Source organism: Nycticebus coucang, chromosome 12 (assembly GCF_027406575.1).
Source record: "Nycticebus coucang isolate mNycCou1 chromosome 12, mNycCou1.pri, whole genome shotgun sequence".
Classification (NCBI taxonomy): domain Eukaryota; kingdom Metazoa; phylum Chordata; class Mammalia; order Primates; family Lorisidae; genus Nycticebus; species Nycticebus coucang.
In genome coordinates, this window is record NC_069791.1 from 21,554,179 (window position 1) to 21,570,721 (window position 16,543).

General features: G+C 35.3%; 1 protein-coding gene across 5 annotated transcripts in view; it reads right to left on the bottom strand.

Moving 5' to 3' along the window:
- TMEM117 (transmembrane protein 117) overlaps nt 1–16,543 on the bottom strand; it is a 492,082-nt gene that overhangs the window by 161,193 nt on the left and 314,346 nt on the right. For all 5 annotated transcript variants that reach the window (XM_053557171.1, XM_053557168.1, XM_053557172.1 and 2 more), the window contains one exon: nt 12,663–12,760. In XM_053557171.1, the coding sequence (XP_053413146.1) occupies nt 12,663–12,760 (98 nt within the window). The remainder of the gene's footprint in view (nt 1–12,662; nt 12,761–16,543) is intronic.

Here is a 16,543-nt window from a genome sequence, read left to right on the forward strand (position 1 = left end):
TAGACTCAGGGTGAAAAGATGGTCGTCCATATTTCAGGCAAATGGAAATCAGAAAAAAGCAGGTGTTGCAATTCTATTTGCAGATACAATAGGCTTTAAACCAACAAAACTAAGGAAGGATAAGAATGGTCACTTCATATTTGTAAAGGCTAATATTCAATATGATGAGATTTCCATTATTACTATTTATGCACCCAACCAAAATGCACCTCAATTTATAAGAGAAACTCTAACAGACATGAGCAACTTGATTTCCTCCAGCTAGATAATAGTCGGAGATTTTAACACTCCTTTGGCAGTGTTGAATCGATCCTCCAACAAGAAGCTGAGCAAAGAAATTTTAGATTTAAAACTAACCATCCAACATTTGGATTTAGCAGACATCTACAGAACATTTCACCCCAACAAAACTGAATACACATACTTTTCATCAGCCCATAAAACCTACTCCAAAATTGATCACATCTTAGGTCACAAGTCTAACCTCAGTAAATTTAAAGGAATAGAAATTATTCCTTGCATCTTGTCAGACCACCATGGAATAAAAGTTGAACTCAGTAACAACAGGAATCTGCATACTCATACAAAAACATGGAAGTTAAATAGTCTTGTGCTGAATGATAGCTCGGTCATAGATGAGATTAAGAAGGAAATTACTAAATTTTTGGAACAAAACAACAATGAAGACATGAATTATCAGAACCTCTGGGATACCACAAAGGCAGTCCTAAGTGGGAAATTTATAACACTGCAAGCCTTCCTCAGGAGAACGGAAAGAGAAGAAGTTAACAACCTAATGGGACATCTCAAGCAACTAGAAAAGGAAGAACACTCCAACCCCACACCCAGTAGAAGAAAAGAAATGACCAAAATTAAAGCAGAATTAAATGAATTTGAAAACAAAAGGATTATACAACAGATCAATAAATCAAAAAGTTGGTTTTTTGAAAAGGTCAATAAAATAGATAAACTTTTGGCTAACCTAACCAGGAAAAAAAAGAGTAAAATCTTTTTTTTTGGTTTTTTGGCCAGGGCTCGGTTTGAACTCGCCACCTCCAGCATATGGGACCGGCGCCCTACTCCTTGAGCCACAGGCGCTGTCCATAAGAGTAAAATCTTTAATTTCATCAATCAGAAATGTCAAAGATGAAATAACAACAGACTCCTCAGAAATTCAAAAAAATCCTTAATGAATATTATAAGAAACTATATTCTCAGAAATATGAAAATCTGAAGGAAATTGACCAATACTTGGAAGCACATCAACTTCTAAGACTTAGCCAGAATAAAGTGGAAATGTTGAACAGGCCTATATCAAGTTCTGAAATAGCATCAACCATAAAAAATCTCCCTAAAAAAGAAAAGCCTGGGACCAGATGGCTTCATGGCAGAATTCTACCAAACCTTTAGAGAAACTAGTTTCTATATTACTCAACCTGTTCCAAAATATAGAAAAAGAAGGAATACTACCCAACACATTCTATGAAGCAAACATCTCTCTGATCTCCAAACCAGGAAAAGACCCAACAAGAAAAGAAAATTATAGACCAATATCATTAATGAATATAGATGCAAAAATATTCAACAAGAACCAAACTAGCAGAATCCAGCAACACATCAAACAAAGTATACATCATGACCAAGTTGGTTTTATCCCAGAGTCTCAAGACTGGTTCAATATACATAAATCTATAAATATAATTCAGCACATAAACAAATTAAAAAACAAAGACCATATGATTCTCTCAATTGATGCAAAAAAGCTTTTGATAATATCCAGCATCCCTTCACGATCAGAACACTTAAGAAAATTGGTATAGAAGGGACATTTTTTAAACTGATAGAGGCCATCTACAGAAAACCCACAACCAATATCCTATTGAATGAAGTTAAATTGAAATCATTTCCACTCAGATCAGGAACCAGGCAAGGCTGCCCATTGTCTCCACTGCTTTTTGACATTGTAATGGAAGTTTTAGCCATAGCAATTAGGGAAGAAAAGGTGATCAAGGGTATCCATATAGGGTCAGAAGAGATCAAACTTTCACTCTTCTCAGATAATATGATTGCATATCTGGAAAACACCAGGGATTCTACTATAAAACTCTGAGAAGTGATCAAGGAATACAGCAGTGTTTCAGGTTACAAAATCACCATTCATAAATCAGTAGCCTTTATATATACCAACAATAGTCAAGCTAAAAAACAGTCAAGGATTCTATTCCGTTCACAGTAGTGCCAAAGAAGATGAAATATTTGGGAGTTTATCTAACAAAGGACATGAAAGATCTCTATAAAGAGAACTATGAAACTCTAAGAAAATAAATAATACTTCATTTTATATGGAATCAGAAAAAACCTTGAATAGCCAAGACATTACTCAGAAATAAAAGCAAAGCAGGAGGAATCACGCTACCAGACCTCAGACTATACTATAAATCAATAGTGATCAAAACAGCATGGTAATGGCAAAAAAAAAGAGAGATAGATTTATAGAACAGAATAGATAACCAAGAGATGAACCCACCTACTTACCATTATTTGATCTTTGACAAGCCAATTAAAAACATTCAATGGGGAAAAGATTCCCTATTTAACAAATGGTGCTGGGTGAACTGCTGGTGACCTGTAGAAGATTGAAACTGGACCCACACCTTTCAACATAAACTAAGATAGACTCTCACTGGATTAAACATTTAAACTTAAGACATGAAACTATAAAAATACTAGAAGAAAATGCATGGAAAACTCTTCAAAAAATCGATCTGGGTGAATATTTTATGAGAAGATAAATAAAGATAAAGATATTTGACCCTGCCCAGGAAATTGAAGCAGCTTCAAAAATACACTACTAAGACCTGATCAAACTAAAAAGCTTTTGCACAGCCAAGAACACAGTAAGTAAAGCAAGCAGACAGCCCTCAGAATGGGAGAAGATATTTGCAGGTTATGTCTCTGACAAAATTTAATAACTAGAATCCATAGAGAACTCAAATGTATTGGCAAGAGAAGAACAAGTGATCCCATCTCAGGCTGCGCAAAGGTCTTGAAGAGAAACTTCTCTGAAGAAGACAGGCACACAGCCTTCAGACATATGAAAAAAAATGCTCATCATCCTTAATCATGAGAGAAATGTAAATCCAAACACTTTGAGATATCATCTAACTCCAGTAAGATTAGCCTATATCATAAAATCCCAAGACCAGAGATGTTGGCGTGGATGTGGAGAAAAGGGAACACTTCTACACTGCTGGTGGGAATGCAAATTAATACATTCCTTTTGGAAAGATGTTTGGAGAATACTTAGAGATCTAAAAATAGACCTGCCGTTCAATCCTATAATTCCTTTACTCGGTATATACCCAAAAGACCGAAAATCACATTACAACAAAGATATTTGTACCAGAATGTTTATTGCAGCCCAATTCATAATTGCTAAGTAATGGAAAAAGCCATAGTGCCCATCGATCCACGAATGAATTAATAAATTGTGGTATATGTACACCATGGAATATTATGCAGCCTTAAAGAAAGATGGAGACGGGAGGCGCCTGTGGCTCAGTCGGTAAGGCGCTAGCCCCATATGCTGAGGGTGGCGGGTTCAAGCCCGGCCCCGGCTGAACTGCAACCAAAAAATAGCTGGGCGTTGTGGTGGGCACATGTAGTCCCAGCTACTCGGGAGGCTGAGGCAAGAGAATCACTTAGGACCAGGAGTTGGAGGTTGCTGTGAGCTGTGTGATGCCATGGCACTCTACCGAGGGCCATAAAGTGAGACTCTGTCTCTATAAAAAAAAAAAAAAAGAAAGATGGAGACTTTACCTCTTTCATGTTTACATGGATGGAGCTGGAACATATTCTTCTTAGTAAAGTATCTCAAGAATGGAAAAAAGTATCCAATGTACTCAACCCTCTACTATGAAACTAATTTATGGCTTTCATATGAAAGCTATAACCCAGTTATAAGCTAAGAATATGGGAAAGGGAGAGAGGGAGCGGAGGGAAGGGGGGAGGATGGGCAGAGGTAGGGTGATTGGTGGGATCACACCTATAGTGCATCTTACAAGGGTACATGTGAAACTCACTAAATGTAGAATATAAATGTCTTAATACAATAACTAAGATGATGCCAGGAAGGCTATGTTAACAACTGTAATAAAAATATGTCAAATAGTATACAAAACCAGTGTATGGTGCCCCATGATTTCATTAATGTACACAGCTATGATTTAATAATAAAAAAATGGCACATCACTTTAGAGATGCATGGGTTTTAACCACATGCTACCAACAGTGACTTATTACTGACAATGCTAGGCTTAATCATTAAGTCAGGGTAATATTTGCTAGCTTTCTCCATTATAAAACTACTCCTTCCCTGCTTTACATACTTTTTAACATACTCTATTTTTTGGAAGAAAGTCTCAAAGTTCAGACCATACTCGAGAGGTGGGGTGGTAAGCCTAACCATTTTGAGGGGGGAAATAACTACATAAATTATTTAGAATTCTTCTATATAGATTTGTCTCTTCTTCCCTTATTTATTTATTTAGTCAGTCATTTTCATTTTCAATAAACTCATAAATGTTTATTTGATAGTTTTGGTTCTAATCTAATAGTACATAATTTTGGGGGGGTTCAAATTTCTCTAATTTGGCTACTAGGAGTTCTTTTTGGTTGATTCTGCTTCCTTTTCCCTTCCCCAGCAATTTGTTTTTGAACACCTCCTTAGTTTCTGAATGACAAGATGCTCCATGATCAGCTTCCATATACTCTGCCCCAGACCTAGAATTGGTCATTTCTCCCAGGAGCCATGGTTCCTTTTATTGAAGAACAGTATTGAAAACCCTGGTCTGGGCACTTGGTGTGTTCGTTGCTTCTGGGGTAGTTTAAGCTCTCTCGGCATGCAGAGTGAGAAAACACATGTGTATATTCTAAACCACACCTACAGAAATACCTAAATTATTTCTGTAACTATCCATCTTTCTCCACTGTAAATTAAACCAAGGTTCCTACTGATGTATTTTACTCTAACTCAGCACCACAATGTTCACTGTAGCTTATAGCCTCAGACGCTGGGAAATTTGGCTTCCACCATCCAATGTTCACTTACTCATTGATCACTTCTAATATACCCATACAGCAAACTCCGAATGGATAACCCCATGAGAAATAATTCTATCATATAGAATACGGTTGAGTATGTCTCTTTCCATTTGTCATAATTCTACTGTTCACAGTCAAAACACCAGCTTTTTTATATTTTTTAAGTATCTGCATCAGCATGTTTCTTTCCCTCCACATCCCATGTCATTAAATATCCTTCCAAAGAATATATTCTACCAGCTAGGCAATGTTTTGTGGAAGAAGCAGCCTAAAACTAATTTAATATGTCCTTAGGATGTTACTTTGAGTTGCATTATTCATTACTCTGAGCACTTCCTGCCTATCCAAACACAAATATAACCTTAGAAAAGAAAATAGTCTACCCACAATCATAGAACTTTAGAATGCAAAGATCTCTGCATATATTCTTGCAATCAATGCTGGAATATCATCTCCCTGGCAGATGCTTTCACCAGGAATATTGAATTCATTTTTTCAAGATTAGCTATATTATTTAATATCCTCTCACTCTTAGTGTCTCCTAGTTAAATACTGGGATTTGTTGTGGTTGTTATTGCCAACATTTAGGACACCAACTATAGTCTTTATTTTCAACTTTGTAAATGTGTTTTAGAGAAATTAAGTCCTTGAAAATCCTGATGATATGCCAGAGAAAAAAAACAGTAATTGGCTTTTCATATGTGAACTTAAGTGAAGCTTCTGTTAACACATCGTGTTTTATTGGCATATTAAATTATATATTGTACATCTTTTTCTTGTCCAATTCCCACAACTGAAAGAAAATGATGTACAATTACATTATGTTACACTACGTGGGATGTTCTGATTACTATGACTGACTTACAATAGCAGTTACTTCAATTTATCTAATCACCGCAAATTTTTTTATTTGAATTTTCTTGATTCTTTTAAACAAATAAACAAACAAGCAAACAAAGAATATAGGTAGGTAATGTGAGACCATAAAGAATAAAGATCAGGAATCAGCAGCCCTCTAATGTCATTGCTATAGGGATATTAATTACATTTGTAACCTTGGACAAATCACTTATTCTGTTTGCCAATAATACAAGGATAACAGAAAATTAAATAAATATCAGAGTTCTTAAATTTTATGTCTTTCTTTATATAACCCAAAGACACTTGCAAGGAGAAAGAAAGAATTATAGCAAATATGTATATTCAAAGTTTGATTAATCAGTGTTAATATGTTAAATGTCTTAACATCTTAAAATAGGTGAAGCCATTCAGTGTGAAGCCTCAACCAGCCTGCATTTAAACCACAGCTCTGTTGTTTACTAGCTATGCAACCTAACCAGGAGGGTTTTTTTTTTTTTGGTTGTTGTTACTAAAATACACCTAATCATGACAATTACCCCACAGAGAAGCAGTGGGAATCAAATGAAACAATGACCAGGAATAACCATGAAAATATCAATAACAGGGACAAAGGAAAGAATAAATAATTGAAGGTCTATTACAGAATTATAAGGATCTTTCAATAAAGAAGTAATGACTGATAAATAATATGTTGGTTATGATTGACAGCTAAACAATTCTGACTTTCTTGTTTGTTTGTCTTTCACTTGCCTAATTGCTCTAGCAAGGATTTCAAGTGCTAACTTGGAGAGAAGAGGGGGAATGAGCACCCTCAACCTGTTTAGAGGAAAAGCTTTCTTTTTTTTTAAACCACTGAGTATGATGGTAGCTGTGGGCTCTTCAAATATGACCTTTATTACATTCACATACATTCTCCTAAAACCTAGTCTATAGAGAGTCTTTATCATAAGAAAGATGTTGAATTTTGTCAAATGCTTTTTCTATATCTATTGAGATGATCATGTAGTTTTAACTCTTCTTTCTGTTAGTATAATGTGGTATAATCACACTTATTGACTTACATAGGTTGAACCATCCTTGCATCCAGAGATAAATTCACTTTGTTGTGGAGTATGATTCTTTTAATGTGCTGTCGAATTTAGTTTGCTAGTATTTTTGAAAGAATTTTTACATCTTTGTTCATCAAGGTGTGTATGTTCATGGTTCACTGATGTGTTACTAGTAGAATAATTAACACAGTAAACAGAGACAGATAAGAATGAATGAATAAATGTAGCAAGCTTGCATTTTTCTCTGACTCAGTAGCAATTTGGTCTAGCTTACACATAGGGATGTTGGTTATCTGGAATGTGCATCACTCATATGCCAGGCAACTGCAATTAAGTTTTATTTAACCTTTGAGAGAACAAGCTCATAGATTCTATCTCTAGTTTGTCAGAAAACTTCCTAGGTGCAAAAAAAACAAACAAAAAGGGATTTCAACCATTAATACAGTTAATGAATCTGTCCCTTATTCTAAAGAAAGAAGGCATTCACAAAGAGAACCCTGGCCAGCAGGAGAATGTAGGAAAAAGATTTTCTGGAAGCAGGAAATGGTGTTATGTAACCAGCACTGCTGAAAGAAATTCATGCTGGATCCAGGTAAGAGTAGAAATCTGATCCTAGAAAGAGACTGTTCACTGATAGGGACTGTCACAGGCCTCAACTTGTGTTGAGTGAACCCTCCCCTACAACTCTCCACCTCCCTTAGTTTTTTGTTTTTTTTTTTTTTTGTAGAGACAGAGTCTCACTTTATGGCCCTCGGTAGAGTGCCGTGGCCTCACATAGCTCACAGCAACCTCCAACTCCTGGGCTTAAGCGATTCTCTTGCCTCAGCCTCCCAAGTAGCTGGGACTACAGGCGCCCGCCACAACGCCCAGCTATTTTTTGGTTGCAGTTTGGCCGGGGCCGGGCTTGAACCTGCCACCCTCGGTATATGGGGCCGGCGCCCCACTGACTGAGCCACAGGCGCCGCCCACCTCCCTTAGTTTTTATCAGTGCATCACGAAACAAATAATGATTCACTTTCACTTAATAATGGTAACTGGCTTGCCCTGTTAAAGACATCTGGATATTAGGATTACTAACAATCTTACTACAACTCTTCTGCCTCACATTCGCCCTGATTCTTAGTCTTTTCTTATTAGTTTATTATATTTTTATTATTATATTAGTCACCTATATTGTATTTCATGTAGATTAAGATAATAATAATCATATATTGATTAATTATTGTCCGGTCAAAGTTAAACAAGTTCCTTCTTTTAGAGTTTAATAACTAATATTTCAAGTAGGAAAAACATCAGCTAACATCAGTTTAGTAACTGATATTTAATGCCCAATTCAATATTAGAGTGCTGGGGAAAGTATTTTTTTAAAAATATGTGACACTGTTCATCCAAAAGTGAGAAAAATGTATAAAATATTCATAATGTCCTTCTCTCTGTGTGCCAGGATAAAACAGGAGTGCACAGCGGCATGTGATTCTCACAGCAACACACTACCAACATTTTGCTTTCCAGTTTCTTTGGAGATTCCCAGTAATCACAGACCACATATTTTTTCCAACAGTTTCACCCCTATGACATTCAGATTATCATCTTTCCAGTTTCCGGCATCAATTTCCTTGACATTTGCTGCCCAGACCTCAAGACACAAAGTTCAGCTTTTCTGCACACATCACAAGGGGCTAGTTTATGCTACAGTGGCAAACAGCCCCTAAGCTCAGTGTCTTACCACTGTAAAGGATCATTGCTCACTCACACTATATGTCAGCTGTGTTGTTAAAGATGCTTGGTTTATTGGGGAACCTGAATGACAAGGGATCTAGCTGGACACAAGCTTCCACAATTCCTATTGTGAAAAGACCTCTTTTCCCCACTTCTCACTGAATATTAAATGTACTTTTATTCAACTTTCATTGGCCAAAGCAGCTCATGTAATGAGAGGGGGGCAAAAAAGTGAAATCCCCTTATGTGTCTGGAAGGGGAAGAACTGGAGTATTTGTGAGCCCCTAATGAGGACCACCAGATCTCCCAATCCCTTCCCCTGGCTATTCCTCTTTTAAACAAAGAAGATTGTCTCCCCTTAATTACGATGTTTCCCATCAAAATATAGAAGTTATGTCTCTAGGCCATAAATAAAACAGGGATATAGAAGCTAACATTAATACCATATCATTTGTTTTTTCTCTTCTGTTCTTTTACTCTATATACAAGTCAGTGAAAATGGTTGTTGGTAGCCCCTCTGAAAAGCCTAAAGCACCCACATAGGATTTAGATTCTTATACCCTCATTCTTTCTATTAGTCAAAACAGCTTGGAAAAGGGATTCAGAAGAGATCTATGAATATTCTTCCCTTTCCCATTTGGTGTTTTCAAATACAGCCACAATTTAGTGTCCTCGCCAATATGAAAGCCCATGTGCAATAGCAACTTCATTTTTGTTCAATTACAGAAAAAAATAGGATCCATTTTCTTCAGTGCAGAGACACCTGTCACTAAGAGTCAAGGAAGAACTCAGACACACACTGGAAAACGATGTGGTTTCTGACAGGTGTCTGAGTTAAAGCAGCTCCAAGTGGATAAGAGGCACGTTTACTGGAACAAAATTGCATGTTGTGCTGTTCAAACTGCTGCACATAATCACTCTATAACTTTTGAAAGATTTATTTTTCAAAAGTTCTTTTGCACCATACATTTTCACTCTACTCTCCCTTTTCTGGAGCAAAATCAAAAGAAAACACCCCTTTTGAGTGGGTGACACATAATATGTAAATACAGTCTTTTATTTAATCTAAAGCCCTGCAATGATCTCTATATTTTATCTCCTAGGCCTAACAAAAAAATACCAAATCACAAAATGCCTTTTATACTTGTTAAATCCCTTTTATGTGAAAAGCATGAGCAAAAAAATAAATAAATAAATAAAGAGAGAGAATCTCTGCTTCCCACATAATTTCCATATTCAACTCTTCACATCAGATTTTCCTTTTTTAAAACCATGAATACTGTTGTCAAGATAACCGAGCCAAATAGAAATGGATAAAATAGAAAGAATATTTTTAAAGAGGTATTTAATGTTTTGTCAGTTACTTTATGCTTTCTGTGATGTGAAATACTACTTTTGATATGTAATTAGCTAATTATTAGTAATTTTACAGAAACAATGACTGCAAGAATAAGTGCCAACCTTAGTGTGCCCTCCATATCTGAATATTATGTATTTGACAATGACTAATTCAATTATTATTTTTGTAATATTTAAACTATGCCTTAGATTACCCACTAGAGCTGTTATCACATATGCTAAAAATAAGCCCATTTGTAGAAAAGAAATCGGTAATGTAAAGAACTGAGCAATAATGTTCAAGGAAAAATGTATTAAGACGGTTCAGGAAATATCTACCATGGATTCCTCTCCTCTGAAGCAGTAATTGTGATTAAGAATAACTAATGACAACAATCTTTGGAGCCTTTGGATTACTTTATGTAAGGCCCACCTTTGCAGATTACGTATATGTGACCTTGATAACAGGCAGAGAACAGACATCAGTGGGCTGCCTTGGAAGATACACTAACTAATACAAAATATGGGTAAGCAGAGTAAATAGATATTGTTTATCTATAAAGAGAGATGGTTCATAAGTAAGTACTGACATTAGAGTCTATCCCCTTTCAAATGATAATTCCTAAAACACCTGCAGAGAATTTTACAGGACAGGGGGTCTCCCCAGAATTTTATATTCTTATTTAGCATCACTACCTAAAAAAGAATTAAAGATAATCATTCAGAATTGTTCATACTGATGTAGCCTTCATTCTTCTAGAGGCAATCTCATGCAATAATTAAAAACTAGGCCTCCAGGATCAGAGACCTATGCTCATAATAATAGCACCTATTATTACCTTAGTGTGGGGTTGTCATGATTAAATAAAGAAATACATAAAAGGTAAAGTCCTTAGCCTAGTGCATATAAATATTAAATTGTATATTGTTTAAATGATCTATAAACAGGAAAACAGGTAGAGGTTAAATAGCATCATAAAAATAGGCCATGCTTAACTCCTAGAGTTATGGTGTGAATAAACATCTAAAAAATCAAATTCATTTTCACATTATTGAAAACTCCACTTTTGTTTACCTTCTAAAATTTGAGTTCATGATGTCATGTATCTCTAGCAAAATTTAATGACAGTGCCAAAGCACAAAAGATAACGTTGAGTTATAATTTTCCCAAATACTTAGTTACTGTAATTTTTATTGCTTTGGTACAAAAAGATAAAATCAAGTCCCAGGATGAAATCTAAGAACAAACACTTTTTTTTTGAACCATTTGAAAAGGCAGGTGTACAAGGTGAAATTTACCAGCACAGGATATCATCAATTACCATATTCTCCATTACTGTGGAAGGTACATGTTCTAAGACCCTCATGGACATCTGAAATCGTGGATAGTACTAAACCCTGGATAAATTCTGCAGGAATTTATTTTTCCTTCTTCATCATTTCACTGACAGAAGATTCATTCATACCATAGGTCTTAGAAACCTCAGAATATAATTTTCTTTTTTCTTTCCTTTTCAAGTTAAGACCTTAACCTTTTCACTTAAAGGAAGCACTACGGCTTCTCCTTGGCACGTCTGAATTGCCAATGTCACTACCAGGGCCATTGTAAGTAAAATAAAGGTTACGTGGACATAAGCACTAGGATACTGCGACAGTTGATCCAACAATTGAGACAGCTACTAAGTGACTAAGGGGCATATAGTGTAGACAGCATGGATACCCCAGGCCAAGGGAGGATTTGTACCCAGGAGGGCACAGGTTTCATCATGCTACTCAGAACAGCACCCAATTTAAGACTTATAAGCTGTTTATTTCTGGAACGTTTCAATTACTATTTTGGACTATGGTTGACCCAGGGTAACTGAAACCATGGATAACCAAACCATGGATAACCAAAACTGTGGATAAGGGGGGGATGACCATACAGCATTTTGGAGTGTTTCTGTGCATAACTTTTCACACATCAGGATGAATACCTGTGCTTGGGAGTGACCCCAGCCAGGTGAAAGCACCTTCTTACTGTCTCTCAACTCCTCTCTTTTCTCTTTACGCATGTTCAGTTATACATAAATAGATGGTGATTCCACAAAAACAAAGTTCTATTAGAAATGAATTGTTTGTTAATTGCAATTACTGAGTTGGAGAGCTAAAGGAAACTGAGTAGAGAAGAAATACCAGTGAACCAGATGTATTTCTTAACGTGGTCCCTTCTCTGTATTACTTCTTCAGAGCAAAATCAGATCCTGTCAAATATATTAAGCAATCTAGGATAGTTTTATAGATCATATTTTACTGATGAAAATTACACCTTATTTTTGCTGAGTAAAACAACTACTTACCTCTGGGGTCAAATCTTAAGTGTATTACTTCCTTGGAAAAATTTTTCTTTTGTAGATGTGAATATGCAATAATGTGTAAGCAGAAATTAATTCATAAAATAATTAGGATAATGGTTTTAATGGAACACAGTAGCCATTAAAAAATCCTGTGTAGATAAAATGCTATGTATGATACATAAGAAAAATTACATCCAACTCAATTCCTTTAGTGAATGAGCCAAGGTGGAAATAAATATACAAAACAATTCCTTACCAGAATAAAATGATTCTGACATTTCCTTTCTTCCAGAAAGCTCGAGCAGATTTTCCCCAATCAGGATACGGCTTGTCCTGAAGCATCATATCAGTGACCTGAAAAAAATAAATGAAATTTATTTAGTACTTTCAGAAATCTTAAATTCAGATTTAAATATAAATCTATAATTCACATTCGCTTGAGAAAAGAGTTTGTACATATTAATATTTTAACATTACAATATTAATATATGCAGAGACAAAAATTAGAAGAATGTATTTCACACAATGACAAACTTCAATGGCTTATTTGACTTTATATTGAAGGAAACATGTAAGGTCATTCAACATGCCAAATGGATAAAGGATACTGCCTTTTAAGGTATCAATTAAGACTATCTTACATAAGAAGGTACCTTTGAATATTAATACTTCTATGGAAACAAAACATAAATGTAAGTAAAATACCATTTTCTTTTTAAGTTTGTCTAAATTGGAAACTCCAAATTCCAGTGTCTCCTCAGTGTCTATATTTATTGTTATATCTTATCTATATCTACCTCATATGTAGCTTAAAATAGATAGTTGAAATCTATTTTTAACTAAATATTTCCTCTTTCCCTTTTCCTTTTTGCCTTCAACCATATATATTAGTGTAGTAATTTTTCTTCCTACAATTCTATGTCCTCTTCCACAGATGTTCTTCCTTTCTGTTCTTTATTTTATCCATGAGCACAGATTCTGCCCGTCTTCTGAGGCCCTACATAAAATCATGTTATTATTGCTTTTCTTTCCAACCTGTAGAGACCTGTAGTTCCTCATCCATCCTTCTTATGTCATGTATCCCTTTCCATCTTCTATTTTAATTACTCATGTAAGAACTCATTTTTTTAACTCTACTAAGCTTTAAAATTCTTGAAGGTGAAGATTTATCTTTATATACCTTTTAATGTTTGTGAATCTTTTATATAATAGAACAAAATATTTTCTCAAAGAAGAAATGACAAAATGAATTATGTTAAAAATGCTTGTATATAAGACCCTTTAACAAAGAAATTACTCATTAGTTAATCATATTCATAGTTTCGGTAAAGTATGATAAACAGGTAACTGGTAATAATAAAGGCATTTAAAAAATCAGGGGAGGGCGGCGCCTGTGGCTCAAGGAGTAGGGCGCCGGTCCCATATGCCGGAGGTGGCGGGTTCAAACCCAGCCCTGGCCAAAAAAAAAAAAAAATCAGGGGAATTAATTTCCTTCTTTTCAAAAAAAAAAAAAAGGAAAATGTGTTTGTATAGGTGTGTATGCACATACTTTTTTAATTTTTTCCAGAAAAGGTACCTTTCCTTTAAGGGAAGAGAATATTACTTCATTAATTATGACTTTAATTAATAAGGCTCAAGTCCAAATAAACTATATAGACTCAAATTAAGAAATCAATATGCAATTCTGTTTAAAAAATTAAGTAAGAAAGAATTTTCAGGGCAGTGCCTGCGGCTCAAAGGAGTAGGGTACCAGCCCCATATACCAGAGGTGGCGGGTTCAAACCTGGCCCTGGCCAAAAACTGCAAGAAAAAAAAAAAAAAGAATTTTCATTGTCCATTGAAATATATTTTTCTCTTGCCCTTATAGCAAGAGAGATTGCATTTAAGTATAACTTCCTACAAGCCTGTTGAAATGGGTGAGAATCATTCTTTTATGATGAAAGACTCAGTGGGGAGGCCTTCTGTCTCAGTACCCCCTTCAATAGTACCCACTTTCTGTGGAAGGCACATAAATTCGCAAGCAAGCCCATCTGGTGGTGCCACACATGATCCAAGAAATGGTCTCTAGAAATACTCACTGGTTTGCCAATGCTTCACTTATTGTGTGATGTAACTGGAATAGTGGATAAGAATCTCAGTTTCCTAAAAAGACATTATCTTAATTATTCTCAATATTCTTTTTCAGGTCATTTCTAGAAATAGAGTTTCTAAGATTCTCTTGGCTGATGACAACCAACTTTAGTTCACACCCCTTCATCGAGTAACCCTGGAGATTTATGCTTGCTCTGTCTAGTTTAGGGCCTCTGTCTAGTTTATGTGATGTGGTTTCACTGGTAAATCTAAAAATATTCAAAAATCATAAATAGTTTGAATATAAACCTTAACTTAATTTTTTGAAACCTTCAATCGTTTTATAAATGTAAATGCACCTGACATTAAGAATTTAAAGAGGAAAAGCACTTGTTTTACTTATTTTTAAAAGAAAACTAGTTCATTGATGATGTTCTTATCTGGATTTTCTTTTTAATCCTTTAAAATTACAAGATTTTATTTTCTCACTCAGGCTAATGCCCATGGATTGCATTTTCCATCAAAAATGATTCATGATACTTATCAAAATGAGCAAAGGGAACACAATAGAATAAAAATTAACATGAATTGAGAGAATTATACTTTACTAAAAATTGAATAAAGGTAAAAGTAAATAAACTTAAATCCCATATATTCTTGGGCTTAACAGGAGTTTTATAACTTCCCTTGAGGATGGAATTACACATTTTCTAAATACAAAAATTACAGCCACTGCTCCTTCATATCTTTCTTAAATAACAATTCTTATGTCAAATCTTTAAATAAAACCTCCAGGTTGTATAAATAAATATTTCATGTTTCACCAGATTTTTAAAAGATTTAATTAATTCTCTTCAGCAATATTTATCCTGTTGCAGAAAGAGTTTGCATTGTAATAAATATTTTCAAGGAACAGAATGATTACAGGGTGGGTTTTATTCAATTTTCAATGTTTTCTCCAGGGCACATTCTGGGAAATACTTATTATATTTTCTAGAAGGAGGCAATATGCTGCTGTATGACCAATTATTACAGCAGCATGTTTTCTTTTTTTAAATGACATTCAAGGATAAGGCATTTTCTCAGGGAAATGGTAAGGTAAGGCAAAAAACATTCTTTTTGATGCCAGGCAGCTGATCTTTGTCACCTCCCAGTTCCAACTCTTTATTTTAAGTCCTATCATCAGATCAATGTCAGGTCACTTGCAGTTAAATTGGCAAAAGCAGGGACTGTCATTAAAGGGATGCATTCAATAAAGAAAAATCCAATTACCTTCTGCATTAGAGAAATGAAATTCATTTCTGGTGTTGGTCAAGGACAGTCTTTGTGGGGAGAGTGCAGGAAAGAGAGACAGAGATGGTGCAAAAAGATTGCCATGCAGCATGAACGCGATGGAAAACCTGTTGATGCTTCTTCCACAGGAAGAAATCAGAATTTGAAGCTGTAGGGATTTCTTTCTAAGGTGTGAAAAATGTGTTTAACTCTTTGAGTTTCATAATTCTTCCCTTTCACTTTCCTGTCTACTGGGTCTCTGCACAACACCCAGACTCTCATTATGCACTTATCACATCAGGCCTTGTTGGACAGTCTTTCTCAGTAAAAGATAGGGCATGGCTGTTGTGCAATCTGAACAAGAACATACTCTTTGAGTTTAAAAGTCAGTAAATGATTGTGAAAGCCATTCATCTTTACAGGAATCCACAGGAAATCTTCGCTTTTCTGGGTTGAGCCTACATGATGCTGTGGCAACAACAACAGCATGAAAACAGCAGTGATGACAGTCATACTTTACACAAAGCTCTCAGATATACCTCCCTTATTAACTGTCACAGTAACTTTAAAAAATAAGTTATTATTTTCCACCTTTCACCAACAGAGAAAGAGAAGTCATTTAGGCTAAATAACAGCAAGGTCACATTCCTAATGTACTGCTCTGGAGCCAGCCTGCCTAAGCTCTGATCCTAGCTTTTTCTCTTAAGAGTTGCCGATTTAGAACTGTCCCTTAGTTTTTTATGAATCATTTGTGAGAACATAATACATATTAGTAGGTTCTATAGTAATTACTGA